Source organism: Typha latifolia, chromosome 6, assembly GCF_019914945.1.
Source record: "Typha latifolia isolate L0001 chromosome 6, TyphaL0001v2, whole genome shotgun sequence".
Taxonomy (NCBI): Eukaryota; Viridiplantae; Streptophyta; class Magnoliopsida; order Poales; family Typhaceae; genus Typha; species Typha latifolia.
The window spans coordinates 499,383-521,843 of NC_133091.1; the positions used below are offsets into that span (position 1 = coordinate 499,383).

Sequence of the window (22,461 nt, forward strand, 5' to 3'; positions counted from 1 at the left end):
GAAAATAATAAAGTATTTATATGATTTTAAGAGTCAAATATATATAGGCGGGACAAAATATCAACTCTCAACTCTCTCGTTTGATACAAAGATACATAAATCTTAAATAGCCACGGATAGAACGGTTGCCCAGGTGTGAGATCTTTTTTTTTTCGAATATCTAAGTGGCAATTGTTTATTGGCGGAGGTGAACAACAACGTACAACCTTCACTGTAGAGAACCCTTTCTTCGGTACAACGCAGCGTCTCTCTTCTTCTTGTTGCGGCTTATCTTCCAATCCGAACCTGGAATTCTCGAGCAGCCGACCACTCCCACCGGATAAAGAATCACCAACTTAGGCTTAAAGAGAGGAATCTTAGCTCTCTGCCTCCATGAAACCCTAGATATCTCTTTTTCCAATCCTTCATGAGAACGCCCATGGCGACCAGAGCGGTGAGCGGCTCTTCCATCTTCCGCTCCGCTGGTTCTCCTCCCCTCTGCGCCTTCCTCTCCCTCCACCTCTTCCACCTCCGTCCTTCCGCTCTCTATGGTCATCCGCCTCCGGGGCTTTTCTCTGGTAACCTTGCCCTCGGGTATGGCGGCGGTAGCCGGTCCCGCTTCGCCCACAGCCTCGTCGAATCCGTCATGGAGGAGCTCGAAGAGATTCGCGCCCGAAGACGAGTCCGGGCGTCTATCAAGTAGTCCTCATCTCTTTCGTTTTATTAGAATTACATTTGAGCGCAGTGGAACTTCACTTACATGTTAGAAGTGTTGAACTATCTATAATCTGCATGGTATTTTTATATCGTTCTTATATTAGTTTAATATGAGAATCTGATCTTTTTAGACAAAAGTTGTAACTTTTAATCAGCTTGGATTTTTGGTTGTTGATCAACTTGAATTACTGGCCATAAGTTATATTAATGCTACATAAATGTTAGCAGGATGGGTTTATCCAGCACTAAGGAGTTATTTGACGTTAAATTGGAAAAGAAAACTTTGCAGAAAGGAGCATTGCTTGAATTTCGAAAAGATTCCCAAAAATCATTGCTTGCAGTCGCTTCAAAACCTGATGGGAAGAAAAATTGGATGGTGTACGATCAGGTTTTAATAGAAACAACCTTGAAATTTGTTAAATGGGCCACTAGATGGCTGCTCAGTTTTAACATTAGTTTCTATTTACTCTGCATATAATTTTGGGGTATCCAATTGCATCTTGAGTTATACTTTTTTTTGTTGATAAAATAGAACGGTATAATATCCTCAATAAAGCCTCAGCAAATCACATATATTGTGCCTGGAATTGAAAATTTTGACCACACAGATATTGCTGATTTTGCGCAGAGAGCTCGAGATATCTTGGTAAGTTTCATAATATGGACTTGCTATTCTAGTACACGTAATTAGTTTTTCTAAATATTCATCCCTGGCTGTTAAAGGACCCTGCTATACTGGAATGTGCTTGGGTGGAGCTCCTGGAGAAGAACAAGTCAGTGACAGTGGAAGAATTAGCAGAGGTACAAGTCCCTTTGGACAAGATTTTATGACTTTTGTTGCAGTTTATCATTCTGTCATATGATTAATTGCAATTTCTTCAGATCATATATGGTAGCAGTGATCCTCTTGAAAGCTACTGTGCACATCTCTTGTTGTCAAGAGATGAAATATATTTTAATGTGATTGAGAAAAGAGATTCTTCTCCTGTTTATGAGCCTCGGCCTACCATTCAGGTATAATTCTTACATGAGGAAGGCCAATGTTAAATTCCTGATCTATTTTGTAGCCTTTTAAATTGCTATTTAATTTTCCAAATGGTGGTCTTTTCTCTTTTAACACACTTTCAAGTTTGTTGTTTTGACATCCCGACTGAGGTTGACTTCTGTTTGGTCCTTTCAAATATATGTGCGTTCACTGGTGGCTTCGTAATTCAACAAGTTAACAATTTTCTCAGGATTCTTTTTGTCTAGAGCACATACTATTGTTTGCTATTCTGGCATTAGGATCAACTGAATGGGCATAATACACTATTCGTAGATATGCATGTGTAACTTGTGTCATCTCAGCTTATTGTTTTGTGATATGGGCTTTTTACTTTTTTTCTAACAAAGTCACATATTCATTTTCTGGTTCTAGGTGGAGGAACTTTTACACAGGAAGCTTGTCAAGGAGGCGAATGAGAAGGAGCTTGAAGAATTTGTCCAACTGCTTATTTCAGCAAAGGCAATGCCTCCACACTCTAAGCCTTCTAAAAGTTCATGGATTGTTGAGGAAAAAGTTAGACAGAAGATTGAGTCTCTTGAAGCTTATGGCATTGATGCCTGCAAGAATGATGACCAAAGAAAAACAGCAGGAAATGTAATATATCCAACTAATTTGTGGCTTTGTTCGGTTTGTGTATCTCGTAATTGTTATCCTATCAGTGTAGACACTATTTCTTCCATCTTTCTTTGGTTTCTCAAGGAAAAACTTTCTGCTAATGCAATAGAATCCAAGTGTCTAACATTTAGACTGTCATGCATCGTCTTCATAAAATGTACTGGTTGGATGCCATTTCTGCAGATACTCAAGGCAATGGGATTATCTAAGATTTCATCAGCTGCAATAGACCTTCTTATTGATGTTGGATATTTCCCTGTTCATGTCAATCTTGATCTCTTGAAATTCAACATTCGTACTGGATATAGTGGCGAAGTATTGTCAGCTGCTGAAGATCTTTTGGCACAATCTTCTGATCCTGATGAGGTTTAATGAACCATAAGTATTTTGTAATTTTTTACTATGATGATTTTTGTATGCTAAGTTTATAGATTTGGATTTGCTTTTCAGCACATCAGGAAAGATCTTACATTCTTGAAAGTATATGCAATTGATGTGGATGAGGCTGATGAGGTAACCTTTGAATTGTCCATAGCTTGTGCATTGTCAAGATGTTACATGATTCTTCTTACATATCTGAAAAGTTCTTTGCTAGTCAATCCTAACAACTAAATCCTTCTCATTTAAAAGATATTGTTGATGATGCAGCTCGATGATGCTCTTAGTGCAACAAGGCTTTCGGATGGTAGGATAAAAATCTGGATTCATGTTGCTGATCCTACAAGCTTGGTTGAACCTCAGAGCATAATTGACAGGTTATCATCTTTTTCATTATATACTGTTATCCATTGGCTATGTAAAATCTCATCTGTCGGAAGAAAATTGTTATATTTTTGGTAATTAGAGAGGCAATGAGAAGAGGTACCTCCATATTTTTGCCAACTGCTACCTTTCCAATGTTACCCGAAAAGCTTGCTATGGAGGGCATGAGCTTGCAGCAAGGAAAAATCTGCAAGACAATTAGTGTTTCTGTGACACTGCGCCCAGATGGCAGGTGACTTTAGATGCTTGCTTCTCGTATTGCAATCCACTTTCTGTTTATGTAAGCAAGACAAATAATAGGAAGCAAATTTACCACATTTGCAAGTACACAGTATTGCAGAATATTCCATAGACAACTCATTGATCAGACCGACCTACATGTTAACATATGAGAGTGCATCTGAGTTACTTCACTTGAACTTGGAAGAGGAGGCTGAATTAAGAATTCTTTCAGAAGCTGCTTCCCTCCGGTTACAATGGCGTCGCAACCAGGTAATTAACCTGTAAAGTATCATGCTGCATCATCATTGGTCGACTCCATCATGTATTATCCATTTGTAATTAGCATGTCAAAATTAGGAAAAAGAAAAGCAAATTAGTTGATTAACAAAACTGAAAAGGTGTTATTGAAGATCGTTTTTGGCATCTAAAGTACCTGGAAAGAAGAATTAAAAGGTTTTGCATTTTTAAATGTCTGCATGAATCCAGAAATAAATGTGGAAAGTTGATATAATTTCTTTGTTATATGCATCCACTAGCATAATGCTTCTTGATACATGTTTAGTCAATTGAACTAAACATAAACTTCACAGGGTGCAATAGACACAGCCACGATAGAGCCACGCATCAAGGTGGCTAATCCTGATGATCCTGAACCCTCCATTACTCTGTATGTTGAGGACCAAGCTGGTCCTGCTGTACGACTTGTCTCTGAGATGATGATACTCTGTGGGGAGGTTGTTGCCACATTTGGTTCCTACAACAATATCCCATTGCCATACAGGGGGCAACCCCAATCAAACATGTCCGCCTCAGTATTTGATCACCTTCCTGAAGGCCCTGTGAGGAGTTCTGCGTATGTTAAGATCATGCGAGCAGCAGAGATGGATTATAGGAAGCCTATACGCCATGGTGTTCTTGGTGTTCCTGGATATGTACAATTCACATCTCCCATTAGAAGATACGTTGATCTTCTAGCCCACTATCAGGTGTGTATCCTATATTTAAGAGAAGCAAGTTCCATTTTTAATCAGGAACTTGATTAATTCTTTTCTTCATTATATCCATTAACAGCTATTTCATTATTGTTAGCACATTTGATAGCAAAAATACTATCTGTATTTGTTTATCAGGTGTATGCATATATCCTATATATAAGAGATAAGAATTGCTTTCTGCTGAGGTTCTTGATTCACTGTATAAATCCAATTTATTTATAACGTGCTTAAATATTGTTGAATACACTGGTAATTCTTAAATGATCATGTAATAATAAATGGAAGAACAGGATGTAATCTGTTACATATTTTTCTTTAAAGTACTGCATGTCTTGTCTGATGTAATATTATTGGAGAATATGTTTAAGACAATGGAAGGATATCAAAAGCCTTAGACTGCAAAATATTATTTTTCTTTTAAAACCAAAAAGAATTCATCCCTTAATTTCTATATCTGGAAGTTTGATACTATGATAATACTAATGTTTCCCAATAGATTATATTGCAATGTCTTCCTTTGTGGACTCTATTTCCGAAACATTGTAAATTTCACTCTGAAACTTTATGTTTCTATAATCAGGTAAAGGCTTTTCTTCGAGGTGAATCTCCACCTTTCACAGCTGGTGAATTAGAAGGAATGGCATGTCTTGTTAATATGCATGTGAAAGTAGCTAGGAGGCTTCAGAACAGCAGTCTAAGATATTGGTTGTTGGAGTACTTGAGAAGACAACAAAAGGAAAGAAAGTTTAATGCCTTGATCCTGAGGTTCATCAAAGATCGGCTTGCAGCTCTGCTTCTGGTAGAGGTCAGTTATGGCTTTTGCTTATTATTTGATAGGTTGATGCTCTAGAGGGTTCAAATTTTGCTTGTTTCATCTTTTGCAAAATAATGTTGTTCTTTTTTTTTTTCTGACTTAGATAATGGTGCCTATTCATCTCAGCCTTATTTTCTGTTCTATTTAAAAATAAATGTATGTCAGTATACTGCATCACTTTTTCTTTTTCTTTTTTTCAAAATTGCCTTCTCTCAAAACTCTCACCATCATTTTAGTTTCCTATTACCAGGTTAGTGTTCTAGATTTGGTATTATTAATTAGATTTTCCATTTATTAATTTAGCATGTACCATTTCGAATGGATTGGTGAGCTTTGATTTTCTCATGGCTGTGAGTCATTTACTTAATGTCACACGCAGGGCAGCATTTTTGAGTTGACATGTTATTGCTTTAGCCAGTTTCTGATATTTGTAACTAATTCTCATCAGGCTTAGAAACAAAGTCAATGATAGTCTTTCACTTTGTGATTCTCATCTTGGATTTTCCATCTTGATGCTTCATTTTGCCTTTGAGTAAATTCCCCAACTTCTTCATTGAGGAACGGGATAGATGATATCACACTGTATCTACAGGTTGGAATTCAAGCTTCTGCAGCAGTTTCACTTGGGAAACAGATTGGAGATGAAATAGAAGTTGTTGTGGAAGAGGCTCATCCACGGGATGATGTCCTTTCTGTTAAAGAAGTGTAAGTTGCGCCAGGACAGGGTACTCAAGTCGTCCTTGTTGCACTTGGATCTGCCTGAAGCATAAGGATTTGTAAGTGAAATTTCATGAATTAGAAGTTCTCTTCTTTGGAGCCTCTTTTCTTATGAGCAACTTCCCAATTATATCCACTGCAAGGAATGTTTAAACATTGTTATTTTTTATTTATTCAATGCAAGAAATATGCAGGAAAATCCTATAAATCAAGTGAGTATGATTGCAGGTCATTATTCTTGCCAATCATATTGACTGATTAGTAGCATTTTAGCTTCCAACAAGAAGAAAAAGAAAAAAAAATTGCCATCTTACCTTCTTACTGAGCGAGAAGTACTGATTATGCCAATTTTGTGTTCTCACAGAAGCTTCACTATATCTGCTTGAGCAACATATTTTGACTGCTTCCAGCTGAAGTGACTGATACGAGTTTCAGCGTTTTGCGACAATTGTGGTGTGATCAATGATCACATTAATACCTAGTCTACTTCTACTATGGAACCACACTCTGAATTTTGTCTAAAGCTGGAGCTAGTGTATTCAATGGGGCTGCACCATAGCTTTTGCCTTCCGGATTCGATGAACAGTGAAGCTGCTAGGAAAGCATCAAGTCGTTGAGGCATATACTTCCCTGTCCTGGATTGTAATCTGCTGCAAGTGACGTACATCTGCATTCACTGCAAATTGGGTTACCAGTTCAGGATTATGGCATCCATATGCAGTTTATACCTTGCACCAGAGTTAGTAAATGACATTTTGTATCTGTAAGTTAGACTCCTCTTTCTTTAAGGTGGGGCTAAATAGGACGGTAAATTATCTGAACTTGTGATGGGACTTCCTTATGATACATATTTTTTGTGGGGGGGGCGGGTTCTTTATGTGGGCATAGAGAAGATAACTGATCCTGGTTTCCCAGTTGTAGGCACTTCCTCTTGTACCAATTCCTAACAACGTCCCTTGATGTGTAAAATATTATGTTAAACTCTTGAATGCATTTCCTTGCAGCTGCTTATGTACAGTTTGTCAAGTAACATCTCATGTAAGTCGATATTTTTCTTTTTCTTTCTGTTTGTGTACAAATTAGGAGCTTTTTGTTTTCACTCATATCATCTTTAACAGTTTGAGATGATGAAAGTTCTCTGTACTCTTGATGTCCCTTAAAAAGAAATCTCGCTTTTCCTAAACAAAAGCTGCATTATTATTATTATTATTATTATTATTATTATTATTATTATTATTATTATCAGAGCCTTTGCTTGTGCATGTCCTGGCTATCATGGATGATGTCTGCTGATCACAATTATAACATCGATAAGGCGTGAGAATTTGACAATGCTGGGATTAATGAGTCGAGTTCCTTTTTGTCAGTTATGGTTGTTGGTTTATTAATCTTGGCCTCTCAGCAAACTATGTCTCACTTGTTAGGATATGATATAATTACTCCAAGATAATTATCATGGGCCCTTTCTGTTGCAACCTCTGCTTACAGGTATAATTGCTGTTTAAACCGCGTGCTTCATTCTTAAAAACTTATTATTCATGCCCATAAGCTGAACCATAACTGCTACAACTTATAGCAAGTATGATGAAAGTAATTAGATCACAGTACTCATGACAGAGGTCATGAGTTAAATTTTTTTTTTTAATTTCTTTTTTACTAAAGAGTGTTATATTGTATCATTTAGAAGATCTATTTTTCTATCTAACTTATAATTATGTCATGCATGGAGTCATGATCTACTAAAACAGTGTATGTATTTAAAGTAACTGAGTGCTTTTAACCCACATTTCACTGCTTAAAGTCGAGGTATTGCTTGTTTCTGTCTACTTTGAAATTGAATCCATTAATTGCATCTACCGAGTACGAACAAGCGAAGCTTCCTTAATCTATTTCCCCAGCATTAATATCACACCAAGCTCAAATAAAACCTTTAATGCATGACTCCATATTCATCATGCAATTAATGGCAGCTTAAGCTCTTTCACAATGTACCCATCTTGCACAAAGAACTGATGACTTGGATTCTTATGTTAAGTGTTTTGGCAAGATGATGTCAAACTCTGTCACTTGTGACTTCACTCTCAGTAACAGTGAATAGAAATATATACATATATAACTGGAGAGAGAGTTAGAATCGCACAGGCATCCAAGGTCCCTGCCAAACACTAGAAGCCATAGCCTTGTGTGGTCAAACTCCAACTCCCAAAAGATCCCACAAGGTAACAAAAGAAGAAACGCCATTGTTTCTCTATCCTGTAAATTTTTCTAGGCATCGTATGATTAAAGGTTTGTTGGTTGACTCAGCCTGCAGTAAAAAAAAAATAAAAAAAATAAATCTACATAGGTTCTACAATCAAGAGCTCTATTGACTGAGGCTAGGCTTGTCTTATTAAGTTGGTTATAAGCTTACATAAATATATAAAAGAAAAAAATTAAGAAGATTCTTCTCATTATGCATAGATTTGCTTTTAAAAGTAATATAAAATGATAAGGATTTTTTGGGGCTCTCAGCTTTTGGAAGGGAGAGATTGGATGAGAACCATTGGCAAGCAAGACAAGAGAATAAGTCTAGAAGATTAAAAACAGCCTTTGGTTCAAAAAGTAATGAAGTAGATTGCAAAGTTATTGATATTAATCTATCAAAGAGCTTGCTTTCGGTGCAATTCTACCTATCTGTCTATCTATCTAACCCTTTTGAACCCCCAAGAACGTCAACTTGGTTAACTTTATGCCAGAGAACCTAATCCTCCTCCCCTGAAGCTTATTCTTGAATAATAAAGTTACCCCTTGAGTCCTATATTTAGTTTTAGGACAACTTTCATGATATCTACTTATTATGTAACTACGAGCCTCCTTTTTCATATATTATACTCTTTATTTTAACACATAAAAATAAATACAAGAATCGCTGCTAAACGTCGGTATGCATCCATGAGAGAATGGTGGATAGAAGACAAAGGTTTAAGATCAGTAAATGAATTAATTAAGTTTGGAGGCAGCCACATCCCGTTGAAAATATTTTGAGATTATGAACGACCAAAGGAAGTGGGCATGCACATGCTCTCATGTTCATAGTCTTTAGACATGGCTCCTGCTCATTATTTAAATTTTGAGGGAATTAGATACTACAAACTTGGATATATATATATATATATATATATATATATATATATAGACTTTGCTCCTGAAGTTGACTAATAACAAGTGTTTAATATTTCTCCCCATCATTTTATATAATATCACACGTTAACTATTTGATCACCAACTTTAAGTAGACCATGAGCAAAGTGTTAACACTATTTATGTGAACATTAACAGTGAATGTCGTAGCATGATGTGACATGAAGTCGTAAAACATGGCATGTGCACCATCACATCCACGTACAGACATAAGATAACGGCTGTGAGAATGTTATGCGTGGAGGTAGATGCATGGCATGGATGGTCCATCCATGCATACATATCCACACTCGTTTAGTTATTATTAATATTATATCCACTAACTAACTCCATGATTAGGCTTGTGATGTGAAATAAATACAAGATAATAATAGCATCAGGAGATGGAATAAATCGCGGCACGAATCTCTAAGCCGACTCCAATCTATAAATCGTTCACACGAGCTGCCGGTGCGTGGAGTCTTCGTCACCGGCAGGCCAACCTACCGCTATTGTTGACTGACAAGGAGGACGCCACGTGGAAAGGTGCGGTCCACCCTGGCGCCTAAATCCCTCCTCTCGCCCAATCGACGCCGCACGATGCGGACCAACCTAATACTTGACTCGAGCCGGAAGTAAAACCTCTTTTGACCTATTTGGATCGCTCTCCGGTGCGGATGATTGGATGAATAATACCTGACGTGGCAAGATTTTTTTTTTTTATATATAAAAAATTATAATAATAATACAAGATTTAACTAACACAAATGATGCAGTGGGACAGATAATTGGATTGGGTCACTTCAGAAGGTCACATTATGCGTCTCTTTGGCTACATGCATGCATAAATGCATTCGAGAACGAGTGGGGGTTAGTGGGAATGGGTGGGGGCCCGGGGAGGGTGGACAGGTGGTTGGGTGGGGGCGAGAGGCTCGAGGCGGGCCCCACGTACGGTTGAGCCGTGATATATGGGCCGAAGAATACGGACGGATTGCCGCGGGTCCACCAGACCCAGCTCGAACACTAGACTCAAAATTAACTGGTTTGATTTGCTTCGGTTTTGGGTTTAATTTTGAAGTTTGAAAATTGAAAACCCAGTGGAGTGGAGTAGAGTAGAGTAGAGTTTTGAGTTTTGAGTTTTGAGCGAGTGGGGAAAAGGGGGGGGGGGGGGGGGGGGTGAAAAAGAAAAAGCGGAGGTAAATAAATCGTCGAAAAGGCATCGTATCCGAGCCGTCGGTGGCGGCACAACTTGCGATGGAAGCAAAGCGAGCGTTTTGAGATCGTTCAATCTCTCGCTCTTTTCCCTTTTGTCCCCCCGCGAATGGCATTTCGATGAAATTACGGAGCAGCCCCTATTCCGCTTTGCCTTCCTTTACGGCGTTACCTCCATTAAATATTTGAGGAAATTAGACATAACAACCCTGTTTTCTACCGATTTTACACTGTGCGATTTGTTAGTAGTGACAACGAAGGGAATGAAAGTGCAATTGGGCTTAAATCTAGGGTGTTACGTGCACTTTCGCACAGAAGTAATCACCGCCGTTGGATTGCCATCATGTGGAAAGACATAGAGAACAGGAATCATGAGCCATCAAATCTTATTCGCTCATCCTTAACAAAAACGCTTCCATATCGCACTCCTCTCATACCTTTACCTTTTTACTTCCACGAAAAGCATTAATTACTCCAACTGCCATTATTTTGCTATCACTCTCCATAAATACCCCTCCCTCCCTTCCCTCTATTCCCCACATCGCTTCCACTTACACACTTACTGCCTCTACGTTGCATTCTCTCTCTCTCTCTCTCTCTCTCTCAAAGAAATGGCCATGGCGGCCTTCTCCTTCTTTGCTCTCGCCTCTCTCCTCTCCTTCTTGGCCCCAGCTGAAGCGCGCATTCCCGGCGTTTACGCCGGCGGGGCATGGCAAAGCGCCCACGCCACCTTCTACGGCGGCAGCGACGCCTCCGGCACAATGGGTACCTCTCCTCTCTTTTCCTCTTTGACCCACATTGCCAAACGTTTACAAGATCTAAGGTTATATTTGCAAATTTTCGCAGGAGGAGCATGTGGGTACGGGAATCTCTACAGCCAGGGGTATGGGGTGGAGACGGCGGCGCTCAGCACGGCGTTGTTCAACGAAGGGTTCAGCTGCGGCTCGTGCTTTGAGATAAAGTGCGCCGACGACCCAAGGTGGTGCCATCCTGGGAGTCCGTCTATATTAATCACCGCGACCAACTTTTGCCCTCCCAACTATGCCCTTCCGTCGGATAATGGTGGCTGGTGCAATCCTCCTCGTCCTCACTTTGATCTCGCCATGCCCATGTTCCTTAAGATCGCCGAGTACCGCGCTGGAATAGTTCCCGTCTCCTATCGCAGGTGCTTTTTCTTTCCATCTCTCTTTCTCTCTCCCTAAAATATACTCTAGCTGCAGTTTTAGCTTCCTACTAGCGAACGAAATGGTGAAGCATTTCGTCGAACAGTACGATGTATTCTTTATTCGGTTCTCGTTTTTGCAATTAGTATGAAGTGTCTTCTTCTTCTTCTTCTTCTTCTTCCTTTCACATGTCTTTAGGCTTGCCCTGTTTTCGTGCGAAATTACGGTTCGTGTCATCCCATACTTCATAGCATCAGAATAATATCTTCCTATAGGGCTAGTTTTGTGATTTTAAAACTATTTATGCTTTAAAATTCAATTAAAGGTGTTTTAATTTCTTCTTTTTTCCCATCTGACCCGGATCTCATTATTATCTCGCATACACGTCTCCATTCCCTTCGGTGTACCCGTGAGGGCCTCTTTTTCGTGACGCATAATGACAAAAATACCCTTCACACCCCGACAATAATTCCTAGGCTCAGATACGTACGCAGAGGGGCAACACGGTCACCTCGAAAAAAGAAGACAGGAAAACGCGTGAACCTGGGTACTACTGGTGGCCCTTCTTGAAGGGCACACTGCCCCACGCACGCGTCCATGGCCAATCCATTAACATCCCCTTATTCCCGGGCCACGCTGACATTTATACCCCTCCTTTATTAAATCCTTTAAAATAAAATAATTATATCTTCTTCTTCATTTTAGCTGATATTTATTTTGGTTCGATCTACAGGGTGCCGTGTCGGAAGTCGGGCGGAATCCGATTCACCATCAACGGGTTCAAGTACTTCAACCTGGTTCTGATCTCGAACGTCGCCGGAGCTGGCGACATCGTGAGGGCGAGCGTGAAGGGCTCCCGGACTGGGTGGATGCCGATGTCGAGGAATTGGGGGCAAAACTGGCAATCCAACGCCGTGTTGGTCGGCCAATCCCTCTCCTTCCGCGTCACCGGCAGCGACCGCCGCACCTCCACCTCGTGGAACATCGCCCCTGCCAACTGGCAGTTCGGCCAGACCTTCGAGGGCAAGAACTTCCACTTCTGAGATTCCAAAGCTGCAGCAATGGCGGGAAAATTTCAAACGATCTCGCCCGCCCGCCCCCTCCACCCCTTTTTATTTTTTCCCTTACCCCTTTTTTTCAAAAATTTTTGGTTCGAGTTTTACTAAGAAGTATTGTATTCTTCGCGCCATGTTTTTATTTAGTCGCGTGGGTGTTGGTCCGAGTCGTTGGGTTCTTTCTTTTTGGTCGGTGTGAAAGCAAAAGAGAGTGGAATTGTGTCATTTTGACTGCTAAGGGTGGAAGAGAGTGAGTGGTGTTTTTGTTGGTCTTTAGGTAGTGCGTGGGGGTGGGGGGGTTATTATTAGGCTTAAAATGCAACGGCTGAAGTGGCTGCAGTACTCGAGAAAAAAAAGGAGCGTAGCCCGCAGCTGCTCATATATATGTCTCAATTGTGTCTAAAATTATCCTTTTAATATAGTAATGCTTGTTGGTATTACATTGTCTTCCTCTCTTTATTTATTTATTTATTTACATACATCACTTGCAGTTAAAGAAGGTTGCCATTTAATAATTCATCAACAAACATACCAAGCAAAAGCATAAATTAAATGAGTCCTGAGATTAGAGATATTTGTCATGTTCTAAAGTATGAAGCTGCAAAAGATCCAGTGGACAGACCTACTTTAGGACCACTCAGAATATTGAGCCAGTAGAACTAGAGCTGCTTCTTGGAAACTAGTTATTTTGCAGGACGCATGGATTGATCCTAAAGAAATAAGTAATGCCCCCCCTGTTGTCGAATGCCATTAAAATAAAATTAAGTTAGTGCAACAATAACAAAAATAAAAAGAGAGAGAGAGAAATGGGGCGTTCTCTTTCTTGCTTCCATTGTAGAAGTATTTAAGTTTGTTGGTCTTTTCTGTATGTCCAATGTAAATCATTTATTTGCCCATCAACTTCTCTATGGCTTAGGATCGAACATCTTGAGTGCAACATCAGGAGCCCGGTCGAGCCCGTTAATTTTTTGTAATAAAGCCCAAGTAACTAGGCCCTCGGCCTACCAAATAAGTACCAAACCTCTGTCTCTCCTGTCCATAACCCCCCCGCCCTCTCTCTCTCTCTCCCGTCGGTATTCGGTAAGTATTTCGCGTATTTTATTTTATTTTGTCTAATCTACCGGTATTAAAACAACTGGCTATGTTTGTATTTCTGATTTTTTAATCATATGCAAGTATTTTGATTGGTACTTCTCCAAGGATTTTGGATCTTGTTCCTACAGGGAACTTTCGTGAGGATATACAATCCCCAAATGCCAGTTACTCGTGAGGAGATAACGGTGATTTTGCTCTGGGATTGTCCTGTTTACAGATTCAATTTTGGCATTGCTTCCATTTCATCGTATGAACGGTCCTAGTTTGTTTTGGTACTTACGACTGATACTTCATCCATACGTTGGAGACTTTAATTTTATTTCTGCTCTTCTTTTTTAATTTTTAATATGCTTTGCAAAGTCGTCAATTTGTACGCGATGACTTAATATAATATTCTCGTTATGCTCCATATTTTGATGATGTTTACTTGTGCAGGATCTGCGTATATACCTATTGTGTGCTCTTCTAGTGGTTGACTGATGGTATCGTCTGGTCTTTCTCCTCCTTTATTTTACTTCGATCTTTTTCTTGAAGTTTTTGTAGTAAATAATGTGATGCTATTATACGTTCGTTGGTGAACTCTTGGTGCCGCTTCTCCTTATGTTTAACCCCCAATATTTGTTTTCGTCTGAGCAGGATGGAGGTAGAAACTTTTCTGATGAAGTAACAGTTGTATTTGTTTTGGGTAAGCATCTTATTTATTCACTATTTTTTTTTTAGTTTGACAATTCTGCTAATAGTTCAGTTTCAGTCATACTTTGGTTTGTTATACTTATTCCTAATTGAAATGGTTTTTAAAGTGTATACAATTTTCATGTTCAACCATATGTATACTCAAGACTTTTGGATAAGATTGTAGTTTATGAATTTCTGTATCATTTTGCCTGTAATATGAGGAGCATATTCAGGACCTGTGATTTGTCAGTGAAATGATTAATATATGAAAAAGATGTGCAGAAGAAAACAACTTTGCAGTTGTTCACACATCTACATGACAACATATCTACATCAGTATCAATCTTTTATAGGATCTTGCTCTGCAACTTCTCTAAGTACGGAAATCTCACTAGCAGTAGTTTGCAAGTAATTATATTCGAATTTGCAGTGATATTCTTACTTATGAAGCTCTTTGATGGCCACCAATCAGTGGGTAAGGCCTGTGCATATGCATACAGCATATTGCACTAATTGCTCCTGCTATCCCAAGTATAACATCTTCACATACTATTACTCGCAAAGGTACAAAGATAACTGAAGTAGCTAAATGTAAATCAGGTTCGTTGTACATGTTAAGAAAAAAAAAATCGGATTCCTATATCACTTGGTGAATGCAGTGGTTGCCACCTTTCTGTGTTGGGAATATATACTCGTGATTCTCTATTTAGCAGCTATTTTCTTTCTCCCCATATACAAACAATGACTGAATTTGCTGACAATTTGACAGGTGGTCCTGGTAGTGGAAAGGGCACTCAATGCCCCAAGATTGTGGATCACTTTGGCTTTTACTCATCTTTGTGCTGGGGATCTTCTTCAAGCAGAAACTGAGTCTGGATCTAAAGATGGGTCTGCATCATCATCTTACTGCTTCCATTGTTGGCAATATAGTTTTATCATATTAGACTTTTCAATTTTCAAAATCTCGGATTACTTTTGTTTTAAAATCTATCTGTTATCTTCGTCATCTCTGTTGCAGGAAAATGATGGATCACTTCAAGAAGGAAGGGAAAATCGTCCCCGCTGAGGTGACTGTTGCTCTCCTGCAGATGGCAATGCAAAGAAGCAAGAACAAGAAGTTTCTGATTGATGGTTTCCCAAGAAATGAAGATAATCGCTTGGCGTTTGAAAATATTGTTGGCCTGAAATATTCAAAAACTAACCTAGCATATTAATTCTTAATTTGCCTTGCTTACTCCATTATTGGTCTAATAATTTATGGGTGCAAAACTGCCTTGCAGATTAAAATTGAGCCTGACTTTGTTTTATTTTTTGACTGCCCCAAAGAGGAGTTGACAAGGCGCCTTTTGCACAGAAACCAGGTTATTATGCTTTTTTTTTTTTAAAACAGAATTCTTAATTCACTCTTACAATGCACATTCTCTGATATTTTTCCTGAAACTCTGATTTTCAAGGGGAGAGTAGACGATAACATTGAAACCATAAGAAAGCGACTAAAAGTATATTTTGATTCAACGCTACCTGTAATTTGTTATTACAGCTTGAAAGGGAAAGTAGAAAAGGTAATCTTTTTTCTGGCATAAGTTTCTTTTTAGTCTGCTGACAATAGGAAAATAGCCAATAACTGAGTTTCTTTGATTTCTCTACTAACAATTGTATATAACAGCTTCTATATGCTTGTCCTTTAAATAGCATGAGATCATTATTTACAGTTTCATGTTTTCTTATAGTATCACATGTAATAGAGATAATTTGCTTGGTTGCTTCTAATCGAATCTAATTCCCTGTTTTTCTCTCTTTTAGATCAACACTGACCGACCTGCTGATGAGGTATTTGATGCTGTCAAGAACGTTTTCAACAAATTGAAACCAGATGCTGAGGAAATAAAACCTTAGTCAGCTGCAGTCGATAAGTTATTTTTACCTCTCCAATGAAACACAGTAAAATAACCTTTATAGGATTCTATGGGATACACACTTAATGATATTGGAAACAAAATATGCCAGTAAATTTTAGATTTAGATTGCTTTCTTATAGTTCTTTCCTATCTTTTCTTGTGTTATTCATTTTATTTGATAGCTTACTGAAGTGAAAAATTAGCAGTGAGAGATTGTGGGAGGAATAGTAAATGCAAAAGGGTATATATATTTTTCTCCCATTTTCAATTCACTAAAGTTTCTGCAATACTTACCAGTGATTCAGTATCTTTGTTCTTCCTCCTGGAAAGAAGTTTTTAATTTTGTTATTTGAGTTTCCCTGTTCTCTCTTTGGTAGTACTCTCCTAATCATTCTTCAACTATATTTTGCTATAACATTACATCTGACAAATTTTGATTTCAATTTGCTGGTACTCTTTTGGAGAGCAGCTCAATATCATCTGTGAAGTGATACATTTTTGGGATGTCCAGTAATAAATTTACTCTTAAGCAAGTAAGCAACTAAAAGCGCATAAATTACACATCTAGAAATGCCATAATTTGGGCCATCCAACTGTCCTAATCTCTAACAATATCCATTTGTTCTCTAACTAGAATGCTAGAACCATAATATACAAATCACTGTTGGGTTCAAGCATTCTAGAATCTATACAACATTTAGGAGCGAAAGCTGTGTTTCCACCCTCCAACCTCTTCTTCCTCCTCTTCCTGCATCTGAATTTTTTTATAGAGATCATAAATCAACTCATCCTGACTTAGCAAGAAGTAGGACAGTATGTAACTCAAACAATTATAGTGATGTATGAATAGAACCTGTGCTTTGAACGTGATGCCAACTTGAATTTCCCCATAATAAGTTCCGTCACCAAGGACCACTCTATACTTGCAAGGATGTTGCTCCATCATTCCTTTCTCCATGCCTAACGCAATTATATCGGTCACAGTGATCCTTTAAGATGAAACAAGAAAACTTAAATCAGTGTCGAAGGGGATTTGTTAATGAGATTATTGTGTTTCTCAACAGAATTTTCCTCTTTCCAACCAGCAGATACTATTTCAGTTATTGCCATTTCCTTTAGGCAGCTTTTAACTTACGCTGCCTCGCCGATGTAGTCGTCGGAAGTGAATGTGTCATGGTCCATGATCTTGAGGACGAGTTTATGTTGATGGTTGGCACCAGGAGAGTTCACCTGGAACTTGAATGTCTCATTCCATGAAGGGTTTCTTCCTTGGCCTGCACTACCAAAGGTTAATATACTATGTGGAAGATGGTAACATGAATATAGTTATGACTTGCTTCCAAGGTAGTTTTTCCAAATCAAGTGGCATCTTATATGAAGATTTATTTTATGAATACTTTTGCTTTGTTTGAAATCAGACAGGTCAACTAGGCCTTATTTAAATGTTCTGAAGCAGTGGACTTGCACCATGGTGTTTATTCTTTTATGCAACAGCTGCACAGATAAGCTGGAGGCATCTTTTGAACAAGTTGACATCTATAGAAGAAAATAATTTGGGTTTCCTTTATCAGTTCACAGGAAGGAGGAAATGATTTTGTTTATCAAACATTGCATTTCATTAATAATTATTATTGTACTAACAAGGTATACATGTAGTTAATTTATGTATGAACATTTCTCGGACATAACTCAGTATTTCACGTTCTGTAAAAATAATCGTGACAGAGCAAAACTGGAAAAAGAAAATCTATTACAGATCTGTGTACCTTTTTGGATGGCATATTGCGTGTTTAGTTCTGTTTCTATGATTCCTCTACTTATGTTTCACCATTTTATGATAATATTTTATCTGATTAACCTCAGAGGAGAATTATAGACATAAATATCCAGGAAGAAAGGAAGAAAAGATATAAGAAATTAGCATGCTAATACTATTATTTCTTAATTCCAATGCAATATGGTTATGATCTTACTGACCTCGAGCGATGCTGCTCTTGCGTTCCTGGCTCCTGTATTGGATCAGCACATATGGATCTATCTTCCCTGTAATAAGATATCCATAATTAGTGAAAAGAAACCAGAATAAGATCCCTTTTATCTATCCTTCAATTGGAATAACTCATTGGAACATTATTAAGCCCATGTATGACAATCATACAACCACCTAATAGATCCGTGTCTTGGAGCCCCTTTGCATCAACGAGCAGGACCTCCAGAATTCCTTTCCCCATATCTCTCTCTATTCCTATTCCTTTTTCTTCTTCTTCTTCTCTCTCTATTCCTCTTCTTATATGGAGAAAGATGGCAATGGTTGATTTCCACGAGCGACTGCGAGAATAAGTCACCCCTTTGGAGGTTGAACTGGTCTATGCATTTTTTAATAATGACCCAAGTACTAATATTCTAAAATGGCGACCACCTCCAAAAGCACGAAGTAGGAAGAAGATTCTTTCTTCTATTCAGACCCCCCATATGAGCATAAGTCTTGGTCTTATCGAAATAATAGTATAATACGATCAATTTATCCGGGAAATGAAATGAAACAGGTCACAGGTGGGTTATTAATGCATGAACTAGTTGTATATATCCTATAATTTTTGGAAAAATTTCGTCAACTAGTTCCAGATGACATCCAATAGTTTGTGATTTTGCTATCAACCCCGGATTATAATTTAGGAATAAATTGGCTAAGATAGATCTGGTACATAATTATTCTATTTTTTCTTACACTATGCTGTTGATGATTTGGTAAGTTTTTAAAGTTTTTAAAGTAAAAGTTTGGTAAACGGGGGGGGACCTAGTCAAATTTTGAAAGTATTCTGAAGGCTGGGCCGGCCCAATAAGGCCCATATTGCACGAGAAAGGCTTCGTCGTGAGCCCAATTCTTTTAGTCCAGTTACTAATCTCTTCTCATTACAATAGCAATTATTATTTATAAGCAGGCAACACCTCTATTGTTTCTACAAGTCTCAAAATTAACTATCAGTTCAGCCTCGGCTCTATTTGGCTTGAGCTGAGCTGACCTCGAGCATTATTCTTAGGCTCAATTTGAATTTAGAGCTCATTTAGGTTTGACTTTAATATTATATATATATATATAATAAAATATATTTATAACAATTAGATTTTTATTTCAATAGATTTGTGATCTTTTTTCTAACCATAACTTTAAATTTAATAAAATTTATCCAATAAACCCAACCTCCTTGTCACGATTTGCTCCTCCCTCTTTTGGTGGCCTCCTCGTCTATCAATGTGGCCTCCTCCATCAGTGTCTGTCTTCTCATCCTTCTCTTCATTCAGCCTCCTCCTACATCAATCTCTTCCTATTTTTTGACAAGTTATTGCCCCTCCACCGCCTCCAATCAAGCTCGAGCTTGAGTTGAGCTAGGCTAAACCTAAAAATCAAGCTAGAGTAGGCTCGCTATGGCTCAACTAGTTTACACTCCTAATTGTTTTCACGTAACCAATAAAACATTATTTGTGTTGTTATTAAAAAAATTTCACCAACCAACCAAGGATGCATACTAACAAGTGGACATTGTAGCAATGCAAACATTACATTAAAACTTTAATCAGATTCAAAGAGTACGAATATACTTCTTAGTCATCCAAGTGGAGTTTTTGACCAAACTAATCTTGCTCTAAATTTTTTTTTATCGAAATAGATTACTTCTCAAACTTATTACCAAATAAGATCTAATTTACTATAGTCTAATAAAAACACTAAACTTATCAGCGTTTATGTGTATAAATATTTTTTTAACTTAGTCTTTCAGTTGTTAAACTAAAAAAAATGCCTTAACAATAAAAAAAATCAAACTGATTAGCGTTTTTAAAAACATTGATCAGTTTAGCGTTTTTATTAAGAATACAGTAATTGATAATAAATTTAAGTTATAATATATTTCGATAGTAAACAAAAATAAAATGGGTTAGTTTGGTAAAAAAAAACTCACCGAAGTGACTAGCTGGATATCGTAGCAATCGTACAGTCAACTTTTGGACCAATAATATAAGCAGTGTCCAAGGACACTGGAATCACTGTAATGACGACACGTGGGCCGTCCATATAATTAGTAGCATGGCAGTCGGACGTACTTACTCAGGAGTTAAGACCATGCAGACTTCTTTCACATGAGTTGATATCGAGGAGAAGATTCAACCAATGGCGGCACTCCTCCCTCGAACTCAGACAACAATGGTGCAACTGGATCCGGACATCTTGTACAAGTGGCTCTACTACTGTCTTGTACGTTGCCGAGGCGACACCGTTTTAGGGAATAATGCTACGCTTATAAACACCTTACAAACAAAACAAAATAATGTGATATCATATCACCATGTTTATTGACAGTGATAGTTATGAGATGAAAAAAAAAATATATATATATATATATATACCATCAAATGAATGGATATGATTAAAAGTGGTTGTAGAAAATATATAAACCACATATATTAGAGCCACGTCATGCATGCAACTTGAACGTCTGGACAGAGTAGATTATTAAATGGCGAGGGAGAAACGTACGACGTACGTGGTCACCATTTTGTACGCACTCCTTTAAGACGCCAGGTTGTTGATGGAACAACAGCATTCGATTTCAAATGCAGTGTTTACTGGTTCAAGAATACAAGATGCGTGAACTCAAAGGCCAACTTGTATCTCAGCTGACAAAACTTCATCACTATATAGACTTCAAAGAGAAGAGCGTTGTGTTATATACGGAATTTCTGACCAAAATACTGCTACAGATAATTATATTTTATCAAACTACTGTATTTTTTTTTTATCAGCTCTCAGTATCACGTAAAAGATCGGGCCCCTCTAATACCGGGACTTGTAAATATTAAAGAATTCCCTTGGAAAGTATCGTGGCAACTTTGAAGTATGCAGGCGAAGGCAAAAATTTGCTATCTCTCCTCAATTTCCTAGTCCTCCGGGATAATAGCACTTCCGAGTTCATCAGGATGTTACCCTTCCAGATAAAACACCTAGTGTCACAAGAGTACGCAGCACAAGAGCAGTTGTTCAAGCAAGTAAACTCAAAATCTTTACTTTATTCATGCTGCTAACTGTTACGAACTCAGGATTTAGAGGCAGCTGTACATTGGATAGCTCCGTGAATCCATCTTTCCTGACACAGACACTACTCAGAGGCAGCTACAGTGTGTCCTATTGGCTATTAAGTAGAACTGGCTGATGCCACTAGGATTAATCTTAACAGAGAACCGGTTCTTCCTGACAAGTTTGTCGTAGCCGAGCTTTGCTATTTTTGTTCTTCTGGTGATCAAAAGAGACTACATGTATATGACTAGATTACTCTTCTGGAGATCGATTTATTTGTAAGAAAAAAGTTCTCTTTAAGTAAAGTATGCTATCATAATGATAAACTTTATTATTAATCGCTACTCACATAGTAATTTTTTACGTGATACTGATCTGAGAGAGAAGCATAATAGTTTTAAAATAAATTAAAAAAGTTTACAAGTATGATAAATATTTAATATTTTTTTCCTGCTACAGTACTTAGTCGATCAGCAAGTTCGGTAGGCAATAGGATGGAAGTGGGGCCACATTGGTAGATCTACAGTAGTAGCCACTCCTTATTTTTCGGACAGGGTGTTGGAAAACAAGTGGATAACAGGATAATACTCCTTTTATTATATTATATGATACCTCTCGAGTATATATAGAGATACGTAAACAGAACCAAAAAAAAAAAAAAAAAAAGAGAAACCAGTCAAAAGCATCCACGTAGACCACACCTACCAAGCTCCTTACCTTTAAATACACGATTAATAGTACTAGCATTCGTCTGATAAAGGAGAAGAGAGGAAGAGGGAGAGGGAGAGGGAGAGGGAGAGGAAGAGGTATGTCCGGAGTTTGGGTGTTCCGCAATGGCACCGTAAGGCTTATCGAGAAGCCGACCAAGGAGCAGCTCGAGGAGCAATCGCCGTGCGCGGCACGTGAGGGGAAGCCGAGCGTGCTGGTGCACGTGCCGACGGGGCGGCGCGTGCAGTCGCACGAGGAGCTGGAGCACCACCTGGCCGAGCTCGGCTGGGTGCGGTACGACACGGGACAGCGAAAGGAGCTTATCCAGTACCATCGCGGAGAGTCGTCGATCGACCTGATCTCGCTCCCGCGGCGCTTCTCCGACGTCCGATCGATGCACATGTACGATATCGCGGTTAAGAACCGCTCCGCCTTCGTCGTGCAGGAGCGCACATCGTCACATGGCGTAGGATAGAGCATTGGGTGTTCGAGTTATCAATAAATAAAAGAAAAGAAAAGAAAAAATCTATATGAGTGTGTTTTTATCTGTTGAGAATTT

At 38.4% G+C, this 22,461-nt stretch overlaps 4 protein-coding genes and 1 pseudogene across 8 annotated transcripts; 4 read left to right on the forward strand and 1 right to left on the reverse strand.

Annotated features, from left to right (window-relative positions):
• Nucleotides 1-264: 264 nt before the first annotated feature.
• On the forward strand, nt 265-6,892 carry LOC140791334 (ribonuclease II, chloroplastic/mitochondrial). 2 transcript variants are annotated; one of them, XM_073141865.1, is made up of 15 exons: nt 265-678; nt 925-1,084; nt 1,229-1,342; nt 1,420-1,497; nt 1,579-1,710; nt 2,114-2,335; nt 2,540-2,722; nt 2,807-2,869; nt 3,005-3,111; nt 3,201-3,350; nt 3,451-3,610; nt 3,931-4,326; nt 4,916-5,140; nt 5,742-5,925; nt 6,231-6,892. In XM_073141865.1, exons 1-14 carry the CDS (start codon nt 407-409, stop codon nt 5,856-5,858), a joined length of 2,379 nt encoding a protein of 792 aa, XP_072997966.1. In that variant the 5' UTR covers nt 265-406; the 3' UTR covers nt 5,859-5,925; nt 6,231-6,892. The 2 variants fall into 2 exon arrangements, with proteins under 2 accessions (XP_072997966.1, XP_072997967.1); XM_073141866.1 differs by lacking the exon at nt 1,579-1,710.
• A 3,884-nt stretch (nt 6,893-10,776) lies between these two features.
• Nucleotides 10,777-12,895, forward strand: LOC140790731 (expansin-A4-like). The gene is made up of 3 exons (XM_073140942.1): nt 10,777-11,002; nt 11,084-11,402; nt 12,134-12,895. The coding sequence occupies exons 1-3, from the start codon at nt 10,849-10,851 to the stop codon at nt 12,441-12,443; spliced, it is 783 nt and encodes a 260-aa protein (XP_072997043.1). The 5' UTR covers nt 10,777-10,848; the 3' UTR covers nt 12,444-12,895.
• A 491-nt stretch (nt 12,896-13,386) lies between these two features.
• LOC140791459 (UMP-CMP kinase 3-like) lies at nt 13,387-17,903 on the forward strand (annotated as a pseudogene).
• Nucleotides 16,555-18,555, reverse strand: LOC140791458 (elicitor-responsive protein 1). 4 transcript variants are annotated; one of them, XM_073142048.1, is made up of 5 exons: nt 18,288-18,545; nt 18,101-18,166; nt 17,259-17,397; nt 16,977-17,112; nt 16,555-16,877 (listed from the first exon to the last, which is right to left on the reverse strand). In XM_073142048.1, the coding sequence occupies exons 1-5, from the start codon at nt 18,352-18,354 to the stop codon at nt 16,821-16,823; spliced, it is 465 nt and encodes a 154-aa protein (XP_072998149.1). In that variant the 5' UTR covers nt 18,355-18,545; the 3' UTR covers nt 16,555-16,820. The 4 variants fall into 4 exon arrangements, with proteins under 4 accessions (XP_072998149.1, XP_072998148.1, XP_072998147.1 ...); XM_073142047.1 differs by having other exon boundaries at nt 18,285-18,545; XM_073142046.1 differs by having other exon boundaries at nt 16,555-17,112; nt 18,288-18,555.
• Nucleotides 18,556-22,002: 3,447 nt separating this feature from the next.
• Nucleotides 22,003-22,377, forward strand: LOC140790461 (flowering-promoting factor 1-like protein 2). The gene has a single exon (XM_073140576.1). The coding sequence runs from the start codon at nt 22,003-22,005 to the stop codon at nt 22,375-22,377; it is 375 nt and encodes a 124-aa protein (XP_072996677.1).
• Nucleotides 22,378-22,461: the final 84 nt, after the last annotated feature.